General features: G+C 41.3%; 1 protein-coding gene across 2 annotated transcripts; it reads left to right on the top strand.

Annotated features, from left to right (window-relative positions):
- The first annotated feature begins 1,426 nt into the window (after positions 1-1,426).
- On the top strand, positions 1,427-17,730 carry ulk1a (unc-51 like autophagy activating kinase 1a). 2 transcript variants are annotated; one of them, XR_013964278.1, is made up of 28 exons: positions 1,427-1,918; positions 2,495-2,587; positions 2,692-2,733; positions 3,883-3,915; positions 4,033-4,069; positions 5,709-5,882; positions 6,850-6,923; positions 7,020-7,121; positions 8,203-8,261; positions 10,171-10,253; positions 10,360-10,410; positions 10,515-10,603; positions 10,896-11,043; positions 11,145-11,205; positions 11,321-11,410; positions 11,592-11,717; positions 11,856-11,971; positions 12,414-12,571; positions 12,813-12,907; positions 13,054-13,169; positions 14,165-14,278; positions 14,466-14,620; positions 15,090-15,265; positions 15,474-15,592; positions 15,843-16,000; positions 16,220-16,355; positions 16,523-17,091; positions 17,314-17,730. XR_013964278.1 is itself a non-coding variant. In XM_080766770.1 (27 exons), the coding sequence occupies exons 1-27, from the start codon at positions 1,829-1,831 to the stop codon at positions 16,564-16,566; spliced, it is 2,739 nt and encodes a 912-aa protein (XP_080622896.1). In that variant the 5' UTR covers positions 1,427-1,828; the 3' UTR covers positions 16,567-17,730. The 2 variants fall into 2 exon arrangements, 1 of the variants encoding a protein (XP_080622896.1); XM_080766770.1 differs by having other exon boundaries at positions 16,523-17,730.
- Positions 17,731-17,883: the final 153 nt, after the last annotated feature.

Here is a 17,883-nt window from a genome sequence, read left to right on the forward strand (position 1 = left end):
ACATCATATCAAATCGTTGTTGCAATGATTTATTTGTTTAACTTCATAGTGTACTAAATGTTTTGTTTTCATTTCCTTATAGATGTCACCACTGCTGTTTTGTTTTGTTCGTTTAGACTGATTTTAGTGTTTGGTTTTATTTAATTGAGCCATTTCCTCTTGTTTTGCTGCATGCTGCGTGATTCAGTGCGTGTGTTTAGTTGTGTTCTTAGTTTTTTAAGATATTGTTCGCATTTTACTGCATTAGCCTATATATATGAAATTGGACATTGGTCTAATAAATATTTGTTATTCCTACTGTTCTTAAAAGTTTAATAAATTCCTGTTTTGGAACTCAAGTCCTTATAACAAACTTGCATTTGTGGGGAACCCAGTTTACTGGTCTGTTTAATTCCTTGAACTATCTCAAGGTGGCGTAGTCATACAAAAGTAAATCCTTTGGTACACTTGGTTACACATGCATCATTTGACCAACAACAACTAAATGTTGGTTCTAAATGTTCTAATATGAGAAATAAGGTAAAATAAACATGAAATAAACATGGGGCGAGATATCCATGCTTTGGGGCGAGCTATCCACGGCTTGGGGCTTTTAAAAATTCCGGGGCGACCGTTCTTCACTTTTCGTTGGGGCGAGTTGGAAAAGGGGCGAGCGTACCTGTTACCACATTATATCCTGGAACTATAGAGAATTCACAATTTAATTTAATTCAATAGAGTCTATAATTAATTAGTGACATATATCGCATGTGACATCACACAGGCGAGGTCGCTTCTCGCCCCCAGGTGTCACAGGTATTATTAGGCATAAAATTATTAAAGGACCACCTCACTGCTTTTCAACAATCTTCATTCATATAATAGGTCCTCACTAATAATCATGAAAAAATGGCGCATTTTTTTCCTACTCGGTCTGTGTCTCATAGGAGGGCTGTGGGCAGTTCAGAAACCGTCTTCCAGTGATATCATCGATGGGGAATCCAAGCTAATAGAAACTGAAGGCTTTCTAGTCCTGAAAAGTTGCAATGCGAAAATGGAAGCCATCGTTCTCACGATAATGAAAATCTAAACATTATTGTAAACAAATCTTGTTTAAAAAAAATCTGCCTAATGATGTCACTGGAAGACGGTTTCTGAACTGCCCACAGCCCTCCTTTGAGACACACAAAAAAATCGTGCCATTTTATCATGATTATTAGTGAGGACAGGTATGAAGATAGGTTGAAAAGTGGTGAAGTGGTCCTTTAAGGCTAACAAAACAAAACGTGCATGAACGTGCGTGTCTATCGGGCTCGGTCTGTCTCTCTCGGTTTGTCCTATTTGTAGCTATCGCCCCCCCCCCCCCCCTAGTGGCGAAAAATAAAATTTCTTGGAACTCGGATTAGTGGTAGCCTATGATAATGTGAGAGTGAGAGAGAGTGCGAGAGAGAGAGAGAGAACACAGCCTGTGAGCCGGTTTATGTTGTTGACAAATGGTTTTGTCGACTGAGAAATATAACTTCGCGTCTGACTATTGACTACAATACACGTTACGCACTTATTTACGCGATTTGATTTATACTGCGCAACTCTCTGGTCAATGGTGAAAGTCTGACAACGGAAAAACCACGTACATGGAGGGATATAATCTAGGCTCCAGTTATTTATTTCATTATAAAGAGGATACCCGTGCATGAACTTGAAGAATCCACGGAATGGATTTGTATCGGACTGTGAGCGTCAAGCAGAAGAATCGTGCGACTGTGTCCGTTATTATTTCTTCAACATCCTGATTCCTCTATTCTTGGGTCGGTCTGCTCGGCTGCTCCGTATTGAGTTTATATAAACGATGGAGACTATTGGGAAGTTTGAGTTCAGCAGAAAAGACCTGATTGGCCACGGTGCCTTTGCAGTCGTGTTCAAAGGAAGACACAAAGCGGTAAGCTACTGCATTAGGCCGACCTGTTCATCTCTGACGAAAATAATGTGTTTAATGCAGTCCTAAATTTGGGTCAGATTACTGAAAAAGTGCATGCACTACTATAGTCAGCATACTAAAACTAAACAAAATTCAGAGTTCAGAGTTACTTCCACGTCCTATTTTTATCATCTAAAAACATTTTCAATGCAAACACATGTATCCACCAAGGATGATAACATGTCTGTCTGTCTGTCTTTCTAATCATGGCGCAGGGTTCAAAGATGAGGTTAGGAAGAATTGGGAATTTATTTGGAATGGCAGGGGATTGGAAGAATCAGACTGTCTGGGCTCTTGAGGGGGGGTGTTCCCTTGACAAATGTTACTATAATTAATTAAACATTTTAGGAATGCAATCTGGGCTGATTATAGTTTATTTACATAATCAGATACAGATTGCAAAATCCTACTTTCATATAGCCTAAGAGTTATACTCTCGTAGATGTATTTATTGATTCTGACATTTAATTTTTTTAAGAGTAAATCTTTCTTTCACGATGTTGCAAATTGACACTTGGATGTTGTTTTCTTTCCTAGAAACATGACTGTGAAGTTGCTGTGAAGTGCATCAACAAGAAAAACTTGGCAAAATCCCAGTCTCTCCTTGGTAAAGAAATAAAAATACTGAAGGTAACTAGAACTTTGAATGGCGTCACACATTCTCTGTCCGTCTTGCCTGCACTTGCATCAGACACTGACCAATGACCATGTATTTTTGTACAACCCACCTCTAGGAATTGAAACATGAGAATATTGTTGGGCTACTCGACTACCAGGTAGGAATTTCTCAATTCACATGCTCTCTCTCTGAACCCCATGCCCCAACAGACATACAAGACTGTTCTCAGTGAAAAGGCCACCAGTCAGCCAGATCCGTTCAGTCGCCCTGGCTCTAGCAGATCGCAGGGTGCAGCCTAACGTCCAAGCTCAACAATGGTTTATAACCTTAGAGTATGCTTATAACACACACACTCTTAATCTTATGCCATCTCAGCAGACCGAGAGGGCAGCCTGTTGGTGACCGTAGGTGACTAGTCCAGCCTCCAGGACTGAAGAGAAGAGCCCTTTGATTACAGTGTGTGTCATGTTAATTCATCTAATAGAACCCCTCGATATCAGTAGGATCTATTATGGTGTAGTTAGTTGAATGGCGTGCCATCCAAGGGGCCAGCTAGGCACTCCAATGTTGAAGCGCTGGTCCCTAGTGGTAAGGACTGCAGGCGGACCCGTGGATTCTTGACGAGGAAACCCCGTGCAACCGAGGGCCCAATGTAAAGCCCAGGTGCACTCTGGGTGCACTTCCGCATTTGGACACCAAAATGTGGTGTCCAAATGCGGAAGTGAAATGCTGAATCAGCGAAAAGACGGTACTTCCGGCAGCCTTCCGGGTGCTTCAAAACGCCACTGAGCAACTTCCACTGACATGAATAGCGCAGGGGGCGGAGCTTCGCGCTAGTTTAGTCTCTATCCTTTTAATACTCTATGGTGCCATCTCTTCAAAACTGAAAAGGGGGAAATAATAATCGTAATGAGGTGCTATTTAACGCTTTAACAAAAAAATATAACTTACACCACCTTTAAATATAAGAGGCATATCATTGTTAGAGAACAATATACGGACAGCAGCAGACCGAGAAAACTACATTCACTAGGTAAAAGAAAATCAAGCAAAGAAGACAAACAGCTCATGGCCTTGTTCCTGTTAGTAGTTCAGTTTGGTCTGACACAGTAAACCTGGCACGCTCCTCGCTCTCCTCACTGTGACTTTAATACCCCATAGAACCCTGACTGTGGGCCTGCATTGCTTGTTACATAACAAAGCAAAGTTGTTTGATGTCAATGACGTCATTTATTGGTTCACTTTGGCATATTATTGTATATACAGTATTAATTGTTAATAAAGCTTTTTTTCTGACTATCAACAGGAAACAGGAGGATGTGTGTATCTTGTCATGGAGGTATTAACTAGTCTAATGCTTTGAGTGAATAATTAATCCCAATGCAAATTATAGATTCAATTATTTGTTTACATTGTTCAAGCTTTCACCATTGTATTTGTTTTTGTTTTTCTTCAGTACTGTAACGGAGGTGATCTGGCAGAGTATCTTCACAGTAAGTGTGCTATTTTCCACCTCTACACAATAACTCAATACGGTAAGCCTGGTCTCACAGCTTTGTTTGGATAGTTCTTTGTGGTACTTTCCTTGACACTTGTAGCCAGAGCTTAAAGGGCATAGTTTACGTCACATTACCAGCTCAGTGGCCTTGTGGTTAGAGTGTCCGCCCTGAGACTGGGAGGTCGGGTTCGATCTCAGTCATACCAAAGACTCTGAAAACTGTGACCCATGCCTCCCTGCTTGGCACTCAACATCAAGGGTTGGATTGGGGCAAGTCCCTGCATGCGACATACTAGTGTAGTGTCATGTCCAGGGGTGTACTTGTACATCAAGCTGCCTCACGCTACAGAAACAGGAGATAGGCTCCTGCCCCTATGGGCCTCATGGCTCTAGTCTACAGTACACACAAGGCTTGCTTACTTACTTACATCACTACCTCACCTCTGAGAAAGAGGAATAGATTAAATAGTTATATTTTCATGGTTGTTGAGAGTCAGTGTAAGTTGGTGGGCCAATGTGGCTTTGTGAGGCTTTGATGAATACTTTCAGTGTTTTGGAGGATTATAATAGGTTTAAGGCTTGGCGGAACAGTTTGACCAAAGCATGCAGGAATAACAATCCTAGGTCAGCTGGCAAATGAAATGGTCAGCCATGTACTTACCCAGAAGTGAAAGGGGTTTTAGCTCTAAACAGGGATTGTTCTTGGAAACCACAGCACAATAGATATATCAGGCTAAATCTACAATTAATAACTCCCAGCCTGGATTGGTTTAGCGGCCATTCATTATTTATTCCCGTTGTTCTCTCATCTTTCTAATAATTCACAGAATATCTCCAAACACATTCTCACTATATTTTCATTGTGAAAAAGTTCACCGACACATGTACTGTAACCCTTTCTTCCCAATCTACCGTGCTTGCTGTGATATGTCGAAACTCTGCCCCATGTACCGGTATCTATTATTTTGTAAACATGTGTCCGATTTTGTTGTGCCATTGCCAGGGTGGGTGGAGGGTGAAAGGTGTCTGGCATATTTAACACTTGGCAAGGTTTGTGGAGCACTGACATGACATCCATCTGTCACCCTCTTATCTCCACTCCTCCAGTGGAGAAATAAAGCAGTTAGAAATACTCTTCAATGGAGCTGGAGGGGCTGGGGAATGGGGTCGGGGCTGCTCAAACAACATGATTGAGATGGCAGTGCAGCATGTCAATAGAGTTCCTATATTTTCATCCTGCGTCATCTGTTATTTTCTGTTGGTAGTGGTAGTGGTGTGTGCCACAAGCTGGCAGAAGTTCCATGTAGATCACTTGACGATGTGGTATACATATACACATGGCTGGGTTCACGTGAGGTACCGCTTACGTGCTAATCATGCTACCATATCATGCTTACTTCATATCCGATGGCCTTGTAATGCAATTTCCTAGAGAGCTAAATATGCAGTCAGCATCAGGACATTGCAAATGGCAATGGGAAGTAGATTTTTGGTTGATTGATGATCTAAACATACCCGAGTTGGGTGTTTCTTTCTGCATCCGCTCCATTTGCGTCTATAATTGACTACATACTTTGCCCTGCTAAATTCTTACCTGTGCATCATCTCATGAATTTCTGGCATTTGACCCTCAGCTAAGGGCACTTTGAGTGAGGACACCATCCGTGTTTTCCTGCAGCAGATAACCCAGGCCATGAAGGTCCTGCAGGGCAAAGGCATCATCCACAGAGACCTCAAACCCCAGAACATCTTGCTGTGTCACCCAGATGGACGCAGGAGCAACCCCAACAACATCTGTTTCAAGATAGGTGTGTATTTGACCACTACTTCCTGCTAGTGTCATCAAGGTCAATAGGTTACTTGGCTATTCTAACAGTCGACAATGCTTGAGATTTGTAGTTATAGTATAAGTTGAAAGTCTATGAAGATGATGGACCATTTAAACTTTAGGGCAACACATTGGTAACAATATAGATATCAGTCAAATTAAATATAAGGCCCTTAAAGCAAGGGTTAATACCCTTTACTGGAGCGAGTACATCCAAGTCATCCATGTGCATAATATGCATTAGTCAACCTTGGTTGTGGAGGCTAATGGCTACTCGGCTTGCACAAAGATTTGTGGTGTGCTGAGGAGCAATCATGAGTCTGTGGTTGAACACTCCTCATCTTTGCTAGCTCACCAAAGAGAGGATGGGAGGGTTTATCCGGGATAACGTTCAGCTTCCTCCTCATGCTCCTTTCCGCAACCACCTCCAGATTGTCCAGTTCAGTTCCAACTACGGTGCAGCCTTCCTCATCTTTGTTCCGTTTGTTGGTTATGTTAGCCCCAACATACCACGACAAGTATACAGTAAGAGTCAGTCCAGTCCAGTTTATTGTTCATGTGTACTCCCAATAACTTGTAGATGTCCACCACCACCTCCACCTCCTCCCCTCAGCTGGTTATGGGAGTTGGTATGGAAAATTAATTAGATGTTATAAAGAACATTCCTTATAACATCTAACCCAACATGTGTGCAGATTCAAAACCCAAGTAGGATTATTACACAAAGAGATGAAAAAATGATATAACTGGATATTGGAATGAATGCTCTATCTCGTGTTGTTATTTCTGCAAGTGCCAGTGTTTAAACAGGTTAAACAACTACAGTAGACTTTTGGCATACTCTGCTACTCCACCTCCCGTGCACCCACTAACCCCCCTGAGCACACACAGACACACCTTAGAAAAGACACATCACTCACCCCTTCTTAATCTTTCTTAACCTCTAGCCGATTTTGGGTTTGCACGTCATCTCCAGACAAACACTATGGCGGCTACACTGTGTGGCTCTCCAATGTACATGGTGAGTGTTTATAGTTGTTACACACATTTGTTTAGCTAAATATGTACCATTCGATTGTATCTCTAACCTGCAACTGGTGTTCATCTCACCACTCAGGCCCCTGAGGTCATCATGTCTCAGAACTATGATGCCAAGGCTGACCTATGGAGCATTGGAACTGTACTGTACCAATGTCTGACTGGAAAGGCCCCTTTTCATGTGAGTGCTACTAACGCACGAACGCACGCAAACACACATAGGCACACACACACACACACACACACACACACACACACACACACACACATACACAGTTTAATAAAGTTGATTGATTGATATTCACAACAATGAAATATGCACGTACATTTCACACACAATACTTGTGAAGTTGTACGTGCTGCAGTAGAACAATCAGATCACATTCTAAAATGGGCTATTGAATGAATAATTGAACAATTAAACAAAATTATATATATATATATATATACACACATATATTCTCAAATTAACTGGAGGACTTTTATAATTTATTATTATTATTATTATTATTATTATTATTGTTATTATTGTTATTGTTATTACACAGGTGTATGTCCCACAAACAAATCAGATGTTCATATTCATCATTCATCAAGTGTTGCAAAAGCTGGAACATCATGACTACTTGTTGGGAAAGAGACATCTTTTAGATGGCTATAACGTTTGAAAAAGGCTGTGGTTGAATATTGTTGCTTCACAACCCTGGGTATTACTTTGTACCCTTGGTGAAGTTGCTCATCTCTCACTCAAACCCTTATGGCGTTTGTTGATTAACTCTGTACAGTACACACATGGTAGTGCTTGCTCAGCAGGCTAGTCTGCTTGTTGGTTTGTCAAATCCTGTATTTATTTTCAAAATTATAGAGGTCACCAGAAGTTCATGTATCAGTTAAGAAATTCATTGCTCAACCTTTTGTACCCAGGGCAGGGTATTTCTGTGCCAGTTTCCTTGAATAGCCTTTCCATACAGAATGAGAACACAAACCGACACAAGTCAGTGGGTGTAGGACAAGTCTAGAGAGTGTCAAGTTGTGCCACGGTGTCGAGTTCACTGCTCAGTGGTCTGAGCAAACAGCTCAGAGCAGACATCACCTGTTTGCCTTTTGGCAAACTTCACAATAAAAGCACAGCCAAATGCTGTCATTGACATGTAAATGTGTGTGGGAAAGGGTAATGCCCTGTTTTTTATTTTGCACAAGTTCATGCATGTGTATTTACAGTATGAGTTGCAGCTGTGACGTTTGCGCTATGTTGTCTGCAGGCAAGCACGCCTCAGGAGCTTCGTCACTTCTATGAGAGCAACAGGAACCTCCTTCCCAGGTTAGTGCCTCCGGAAACCTGCTGGGATGAAGGGGTAAACATGCATTACTGTGAGAGCTCACTCCTACCGTCAGTTTGTTGATGAGTGCTTTAAGACATGCCCGCAGCACTGTAAAGAGAATGTATGTAAATAATAAAGGGTGTGCATGCACAACACACAGAACCACCTTATATATAATGCATATACATGAATACTGTTCAAATATAGCCATGCCCAAGAAGATACAGTATGTGCACAGACACCACCTGACAGGTGATTATATTATCACCTGGGTCAAAGTCTTTAGAGGTTTTTTGGACCCCAACCCCTTCCTGCATGCTAAGCCACCTTGCTCTGTCATTTATTTTCCACCGGCAGCTGATAAACTGTCATGAACTTGAAAGCACAAACGGGTCCTCTCAACTGCTGCTACTTCAAATCTATGGACTGTCTCTTGAGTGTCACGTTATGCTTAGCTTGGCTGTATGTATGTTTAAGTATAACTGTCATAGTATGTTTTACACATTGTTGCATATTTTGTTTTATACTTATTCTGATTCTGAACCCACTCAACCCAGCATAGCAACTTAACCCGTAACTGGGAGCTATCGAAGGCCTGCTCTTCTATTGTTTACTTTGTACATTTCTTGCTTGGCTCTTTATTTGCCTCACTAATCTTTTAGAACGATAAAGCTAGTGATAAGACGCAGTGCTGTTTGTGTGAGCGACAGTTTGTTGTTTTCTTGTGTCTCTATTTATAACTGCTCTAACCTGCTGCTGCCCTGCACTGCTATCACTTTCCACATGACCCACATACGTACTGTAGCTCAGCACCAACGTACACAGAGTGCAGACAGAAATATTTCACACACTCACACACATGTCTGCATTTGCACACACACATGTTCCAATGTGCCTGTGCCTTAAACACTAAACCAAACTAAGAGACTAAAATTCCCACTAGCATCTCCTAGAGGCTGTGCTGCTCCTTACATGCAAGCAGTCCAAAGTAGTTTGATTCTTAGAACAAAATCCTCTCACTATTCGAGCTACAAAGAGAAAATTTTATTTTTAGGCAGAATATTATTAGCCTGGTAAACTATCCCGGTCGTGTGAATTCACATGCAGACCAGTCTGGTACCGAGCGCTGGGTGAGTGGGAGATTCCACTATGTAAATTCACACGGCTGGGATCGTTTACCAGGATAGAATAGTATAGATTTGCATTGGCTCCACTTCTACTACCAAAATCTGAAGGGGTCATCCTCTGGGTGCACAGAACATTCCATGGCAATTCAGCCAGTGTTTTTTTAAATACGGTATGTTGTTTTGGACCAATTGGCATTGCCAGCGTTATAAAAACACTTTTCTTCTTTCTTTCTTCTTAGATCCTAAGTATGAAACCGAGAGTGCTCTAGGGCAGAATATCACTTCTTGAGGGTCGGACTATAGTAGCGATGTTAGTATATTCGCATCACCTTAATGTCAATCTTAATTGACAAAGGTTTCTTATTTATAGTTATGGCGATTGCTTCCCGTTGTCGTGGGCGTGGCAACACTTTAGCTTGTTGCAATATTAAATATAAGCTGCTTTGAATGTTATTCTCTTTGGGTGCTGCTCAACATAAAATGTCCCCAAAATATTTGAAACATAGCTCTACAAAAAATTGAAAAGAATAGCTACATACGCTACAGTATACAAATTATTTTACACAACACACATCTCCATGAAAAATATGTTCCCCTCAATCATCATCATAAACTTTATTTCAATTACATTTCATTGCAAATCATATGGAATAGTAATCTGATCATTTTCATTATAGTTTCTCATAGCCTGTCCTCCCTGCATTTGATCAGTTAGTTATATATCGATATGAAGGCATTGCAATACAATCTTACAATAAATTCTGTGTCCTTTGTTCTCTAGTATCCCAAGAGAAACCTCATGCCATCTCAGACACTTGCTACTGGGGCTTCTGCAGAGGAATCACAGGGAGCGCATGAACTATGGTCAGCCTCTACTTATAACAACAGTTGCCCTTTTGGATTTTTCATTTGATACATTTCATCAGTGCATTGATCTCGGTGTGTTTACTCTTAACTTTGCCCCCCACAGATGAGTTTTTCCACCACCCTTTCATGGAATCAAGTTCATCCATGAAGAAATGTATGTACTGCATATTGCTGAAACACAATTCATAGCCAATGTAGTTGGTGTAGGTGAGATCCACATACTGTACCAACCATGTCTAATTGATGTATCCTTGACAGCCTCTTCAGTTCCCATGCATCTGTACCCCAGCTCTGGTTCAGGCAGTTCTTCAAGCAGTTCCTCCACTTCCAACGTGGCCTCTCCTCTAGTACGTACATCCTCCTTTTCAAGGAATGCTTGAAACCACACAGTGAAGAAGATAAGCTGTTGTTTAATTCTATAAACAACAGCACTGTCCCACATGTTTGTAAAACAACCAGACTATAGTTATTGTCACACTTTTTATTATTCTTCTTCCGAATAACCTACCTACTTTCCGCTGGGATTGGCCGAGTTTTGTACGTTTGTAGGGCTGTTGTTGGTTACGTAACCAATCTATGTTTTACAATCGTTTATAAAGACATAAATGAAACGTTGTTATCTTCCACTCTCCTCTTTAGCATTCCAAAACCAAGCCCCTGCACATCCCTAGACAGGAGCCCCCTGGCTTCTTGCTGAAGGAGGCAGCCAATCAAGACAACAGGAACTCATTTTCTGACACAGAAGAATATGTCATGGTGCCGCCTGTCCACTGTGTCCAGTTTCCCAGTAAGACAGCCTAAGATTTACTCATTCAGACCAGTGTCTTACAATTATATTAGTCCGTCACAGGCTTAATCACTGAAAGCTGCGTATTTTATATATTGCAGATGATTTTGTATGTGAATTGGGAGATGGTTCACCAACTGAGGGGAGCCTGATATACAGTGGGTGAGTTGAAACTTCAAGAAACCAATGTGAAATTTCAAGAAACCAATGTGCTAAATCGTGATTGTGATTATGTACATGTTGTAAATATATACAGTACCAAAAAAAATGTTCTCAGGAGTTCTTTGCTGGCTGAGAGAGGTCTAGAGAATGCAGGCAAGACACCTCCCTCCTCTCCATCACTGAGCTCCAGCCCCAATCCTGTCAGGTAAGAACAACAGGGGTGGATTGATAGCAGGTAGGTAGATATACCTGAATATTACTTTGACTGGTTACTTCTTGTGGGTAGATTAGATTGTTAGTCATCTACTGTATTTTACAATTCACACAAAAGCATTGACTTACAGCTCCCGGTTCTCGTTGTCTTCCTCTTCTGTTTGTCCATGTAGCAAACCTGTTGAGTTCAGTGGCAGTAATTACAGCCGGTCTGTGGCAATACCTGTACCAACGCAGGTCCAGAACTATCAGCGAATGGAACTGAACCTGCAACCTGCAGGTCTACATGGTTCAACCAGGCAAGCCTGGCTAACCCTAACCCTGCTTATCTGCTTTGTTTCCTGTCTTTCTTACTGCATATCCTTTGGGACAATAAATACTTGGACTTGAACTTGAGAAATGTCATACTCTCTAACAATAGCATATCTGTCATTCAGGGCCATGCTGTGTTGTCCTGGCAGCAGCAATGAAAGCTCTCCAGGATGTGGCCCTGTCCTCAGAACCCCCAGGCTGATGGCTGGAGGAGCATGGCCTCATCCGCCCTCTCCTCAAGGCAGGCATCTGAATTATTTCTCTCTTTCTCTCTCTAATTGTTATTATTATTATTTTACCCGTAATTTGTACTGCAGTCAGGGGTGGGTTTTCCCAACCCCTGAGTATGAAGTAAGGTAAAATGGCTTATGGAATAATGGTTTGGCTGGGCACTCAAGCTTTCTTTCAGTGATGTGGCCCACTGCTTCAACAGTGCAGCACTCGTAGAGGAGTGGATATTTTTAGCACCCAAAGCTGAGTGCGTTGGAGGAGCTGAGGATTGTCTAGATATTTTTTACTTAGTACCATATTTCCAATGGGTTTTTAATATTTCCTAACATATTGTACAATGTACACTGCTTTTAACCTAAGCATTGCTGGAAGGGGCCTACTATTCTACTATCCACACTGCAAGGATGGAAAGTTATTTACTTTCATTACTTTTAACTCTGTGCCCTTTTTAGTGGGAGCCACTCCAAAGATCTCAAAACACAGTCGCCCACTCAGCACAAAGACTGGAATGCCTGCTGGCTCTCCTGACATGGCACGCAGCTCTGATGGTGGTTGGCATAAGATCCAGGGTAGGAATCACGACTATCTACATGGCACCCCAAGCCCCAAGGTCAGTTTCCAAAACATACAGAACAAACATATATGATGATTAATAATAATAATAATAATAATTAGCAATATATACTTTGCATATAAACTTTTGCAAGTAATTCCTTTAAATTGGTATTAGGCCTTGACACGTTGTTGGTCACATACAGTAACTCCTTGTCACTTGGAAAGGCCCTTTCCAAGTGACAAGGAGTTATGTGACCAACAAGGTGTCACAGATTCCAATTTGTCCTCCTCGGCAGCCTCCAACATCGTTTCCATGCCGAAGGATGACAGTCCCAAACTTGCGGACTCTGGGCCTCATGGTAGCAGAAAACAAACCGCGCCCTTTCAAAAGGTCAGAATTGTTCTACTAAGCTGTGGTACTAGCTTGAGAAAAACAGAACTAATTGAACCTGTGCAGATCTTACATGGACCATATGTCAATTGATGAATCATTAAATACTCCTGATGGGGTGTGTTGCTGCTGTATTGAATGTCCAGGTCACTGAGTACAGGCCGACTGTCTGATATGCTGCTGAAGGCTGCCTTTGGAGCTCAGCTTGTCGACGGGGGGAGTGATGAGAGCCTCTGTTCTGACAAGAATATGGACACCACAGGTAACATGACAAGACTTCAGTTGGCCCAGGTGGCTGGCGTAGCTGTCTGGGCACCTTGGCTGGTAATCCAGTCTGGCAGTGTGCTGTGGGTTCGACTCCCGATCCTGATGGCCTTTACTGCATGTCACCCCCCCATCTCTCTCCCCATTTCCTGTCAGCCTACTTTCATCTATCGCTCTATCAATAAAAAAGAGAGAAAAAAAAGGCTACAGTGAACAATGTCTTTGAAAATGAAAATTGGGGAAAGTAAAAAATTGTCTTCCTCCTTTTCTTCATATGGCCATTGGCCATTGACCATGTGTAAGCCTGTAAGGTCAGATCATTGGTCAAAGCCCTGTCATACAGACAGGACAGAGGTTTCCCCATGTTACAGTACATGAGTTTTCAGGACGCCTGGCGGTCGGGAGACACCTGGTCGTCTGCGGAATTATTGCAGGTGGTCCCTGACCATGCATTCAGAAAATCTTTAAAAAAAGGACTTGTGAGAGACGACATGGGGTGGTGATCTGTTTGGTCCAGGGATAAATATTTTTGTAAATAGTTAGTCAAATGTGGCTGTATCCAACAAAAATGGTGTGCCAAATGATATCCCTGCCCGTTACTGGTGCTAGTTTTTGTTTTGTCCAGCTCATGAATATAGCCTGTGATAGATAGTGTGATTAGTGAGTAACAAGGAAGGGAAAAATAGAAATGTACCCATGGAACGGTGCATGAACCCACCCGACACAATAGGGGTGGTCCCCAGGTTGCTCTTTGTGGGTCAAAACAAAATCAGTTGAAAACCTCTGTTATAGTAGGATAGATGACGCATGCACGCACACACACACACACACACACACACACACACACACACACACACACACACACACACACACACACACACACAGATTCATATAGACAAGCGCACATGACCCTCCCTCACCTCAACACTGTATATGCAGTATACTGTAGTGTAAGAAGTTATGTCGTTTTCACCCACCTACTTGTTCTTACAGCTCCACCTAGTGGTTATCCTCGATATCCTGGAACGCAGGGCGGTCCTAACCACATCTTCTCTCCTTCAAGACGAAACACATGTCCTGATATCACTGCAACCAGAGGGTTCTCGGGTATGGTGTTATGCCAGTTAGCCTGTAACTGTGCATGCTTCATTTTCTTTCAAACATGATTAATCAAATACAGCAATTTTTTTTTGTCACATTACATAAATCCAAATACTCAGTGTCTCTTATTACCCAACCAACCAATCTTGCTGTTAGTATTTCAGCTGTGTACTTGTGTTTGTTTTGACTCCAGGCTCCCCCAGTAACATCAGTCCATCCCGGATCTTCTGCAATCATCTGCTGCACAGGAGGAGCCGTGGAGTCAGTGAGAGTGAAGCTATGGAGGCTGCGCCACATAGAAGTATGACTTTTCACCCTCCAGAGCTGCCTGAAGACACACTGATGGAGGTAATAATAATAATAGAGATATTTTATTTGTATAATTTTATTTAAAGTGGAGCTTGCCGAGCCCTAGGTTTTACAAAATAAATACATAATAATAAAGGCAAACATTATACCCATGGGGAAAAACAAAACACGGTTGTTCTTGTTTTATTTCTTTTATAGGAATTTAAGAGACAGTAATTCTGCCATGCAAAGCTCATCAGACAAGTTATTCCAAAGTCTGAGGGCTTTAATGGCAAAAGCCTACATTGATCTAGTAAAGTTATTATATGATTAGGGCAGCGGTCCCTAAACTTTTTTGCCCGTACAGCCACTGTTACCTCCTGACCTAGCTGACGCACCCCCCAGCGCTATGTTGTATTTGGCCAAAAATGATACATTTTTAATATGATTATGGCAAATAATCACAGAATGTTGTGGCTCATACAGAGTGGGTTGGTCATTCATAGCATTAAATGTCTTTTTACTACAGCAACCACACACAGATGCTCTTGCTGACCTCCGGTTCACCTTGGCTTTCGTTCACTGTGTCATTGAGATTGCCTCTTCAAAAGACTCATTGCCAGAGGCCAGCGACAGTCCTGATTTGTCCTTCCTGGAGCAGAGCCTCGTAGCTGACCAGATCAGTCTTCTTAGTAGAGAATGGAGGTATGATCCATGCAGCTTTTTGTGCTTTTTAGCTATAACTAAGCACCAGCATCTTAATTTATTTTAATCCTTTTTCCTAGTCTCTTTTTGATGTAATGTTCTGCACTACTGTTTAATAAAATGCATTATCATCGTCATTTTAGTATCTAGTGATGTCCTTGTGCCACAAATTATTATTGAGAGTGATGTCTGTTTTCAAATATGGTAGCAATGCAGAGCGGTTGGTTTTGTACATGAAGGCTGAAGAGTTTCTGTCCTCTGCATTGCGCACTGCTAAAGAGGACATCAAACAAGGCAGACTGCTTCCTTCAGTCACAGCCAAGCAAGGTGAGGCCAGCAATTTCTAATGTAATTTATCCATAGACAAAAATGCTTTTGTATGGTTCAAAGTTTTTATTGTAGCATGCATTTACAATACAGCAGTGGCAACGTTGCAGGCAATGACAATGTTTAACATTTTTCTAAATGTTTTACAATAATGGCAAATAGGGATGCAGTGACAAAGGCTTTTGACTTGCATTTGGACTTTAGAATATGCCATTTAATAATCCTGCATCTGTCCTCTCTGTGTGTGCAGTGATCAAGAAGTTGAATGATTCATACAAGAGTTGTGTATCATGCTGCCGTTCCCTCACCGGTCGACTGCAGAGTTTCCTTCTCGACAAACAGAGGCTGATGGACCGCTTCAATGGCATCACAGCAGAGAAGCTCATTTACAGCCACACTGTGCAGATGGTGAATGAACTACATCTATTCATTTGTAATGGTGTATACAGTATGTGTTTCTACGACTAATGTTCTTACGGTTATTTAGAGGTATGAGCACTGTTTATCTGATGTTTTTCTTTGAGTAATGGTTTAGGTTTGTAAAGCTTATCTGATATCTACAGTACAGCAATATCAGTATAGTGACACTGATTGTGTTTTTTATGTTTGTGCCTTTATTGTGTGCAGGTACAGTCTGCAGCACTAGATGAGATGTTCCACCGTGGTCAAGCATCAGTCCAACGCTACCATAAAGCCTTCCTGTTGATGGAAGGACTGTCCCGCATTATCACAGAACCAGAAGACATTGATAACATCAATAAATGTATGTGAACACACCATCAGATACAAACACAGGCAGCTGCATGATATACTGTAGCTGACTGGAATTTTTAGTACTACCAAAAACCTTTGTATTGAATTATTTTTCTTGCTCCAGTGAAGGCATCATTGTGTTATGAATTGCTCTCTCATTCTCTCTATTGATCTCAGGCAAGCAGTGCATTGAGCGCCGTCTTTCTGCTCTGGAAACGTGATCTCCAACACTGGTTCCAGGAAGCCAACCTAAAGCCTTATACATCCATCTATTCAGTGAAGATGGGCTCAGCCTCTTAGACTGTTGATACACAGAAGCACCTTGGATCTTATTTACAGGGAAACCCCTTGATGGGACATTATTTCCCCACATTACAGCCTGGAATGTATTACATTACGGAATGGTAATGTACTGTAGGAACTAGGGGGTGACACATATCTAAGTGCTGCTGTGTGTCATAACTACCCTGAATAGAAGTTGTTCACAGGCCTAATTCTGATTAACTGTAAACTCTGCACATTTGTTCTGTTTTGCACAAAACATGATCAGATAATTCACTTTAAAGGAGTTTTTACTTGAAACAAGGATTAACCAGCATATATTTTCTGTGTGTGTTTGAAAATGTTATGTATTAAATGTACTGTAAAAGAGGAAACAGGAGTTTGAGTATTGCACGTGTGGGTGACAAGACCAAATACTGCCAGGGTGTAGAAAAACTAGTAAAGATGTGCCTGCTTATTTTAGAGTTGATAGGTGTACACATGTAAAGTAGCCTATAATGCAAAACCAGGTAATGAGTCATGGAAGAGTCCAGTGTGGTCAACACTATTGTAGAGCATCAACAACTATATTGGTTCTTTCTACTTTAAGACAAAAGAAAAACAATCAGGAATGGAATATACCGTAATGACAAACATTGCTTTCAATATACAGTCCTTCTACATATCACCAATGAGTGTACTTTAAGTCAATTCTGCAATTAGAATATTTGTTTTAAAAGGCAATGTATGCAGAAATAGTTTTACTGACATTATTCACTGCATGGAGAGTCTATTGTGTATTATTTTGTCAACGATAATCTTTGATGTAGAAATGTGAATTTAATGCATTATGTACTCATGATGTAATTGTGACTGTTAAAAATGGAATGCCGGCTGGCACAGGGTTTCGACTACAACCTAGAAAGACAATGTTTTGTAAAGCTACAGAGTACAGACAAATAGTATACAATGTATTTTGAGATGGCAAGAGTGTTAAACTGGTAGGTCTTGTTGGATTTGCTCAATTTTTATACTGTAATTGTTAAGAGTGCCAAAAAGTCTGCCAAATCAGTATGTTACATACGATGTGCAGGGTGATGGAAATAAATATTATTTATTGTTAACATTCTGGTGCTCAGTTCTTTGTGTTTGGAAACGAAATGATTGATATGATTGTGTAATATGTAAAACTAAATTATATTGCATTGCCTACTTCGACTATGTTGTTGCCAACCGTAAGTCAATACCATTCAGTTCTCCACGCAGCAGTGGTGTAC

The sequence above is a fragment of the Protomyctophum bolini genome, assembly GCF_963924005.1.
Source record: "Protomyctophum bolini genome assembly, chromosome: 6".
Lineage (NCBI taxonomy): Eukaryota > Metazoa > Chordata > Actinopteri > Myctophiformes > Myctophidae > Protomyctophum > Protomyctophum bolini.

Excerpts from the sequence above, each read along its gene's own strand:
- ulk1a (XM_080766770.1), top strand. The coding sequence starts at position 1,829 with ATGGAGACTATTGGGAAGTTTGAGTTCAGCAGAAAAGACCTGATTGGC. Across the intron at positions 2,734-3,882 it reads TTGGGCTACTCGACTACCAG|GAAACAGGAGGATGTGTGTA; the intron begins GTAGGAATTTCT and ends GACTATCAACAG. Across the intron at positions 14,279-14,465 it reads TGCAACCAGAGGGTTCTCGG|GCTCCCCCAGTAACATCAGT; the intron begins GTATGGTGTTAT and ends TTTTGACTCCAG.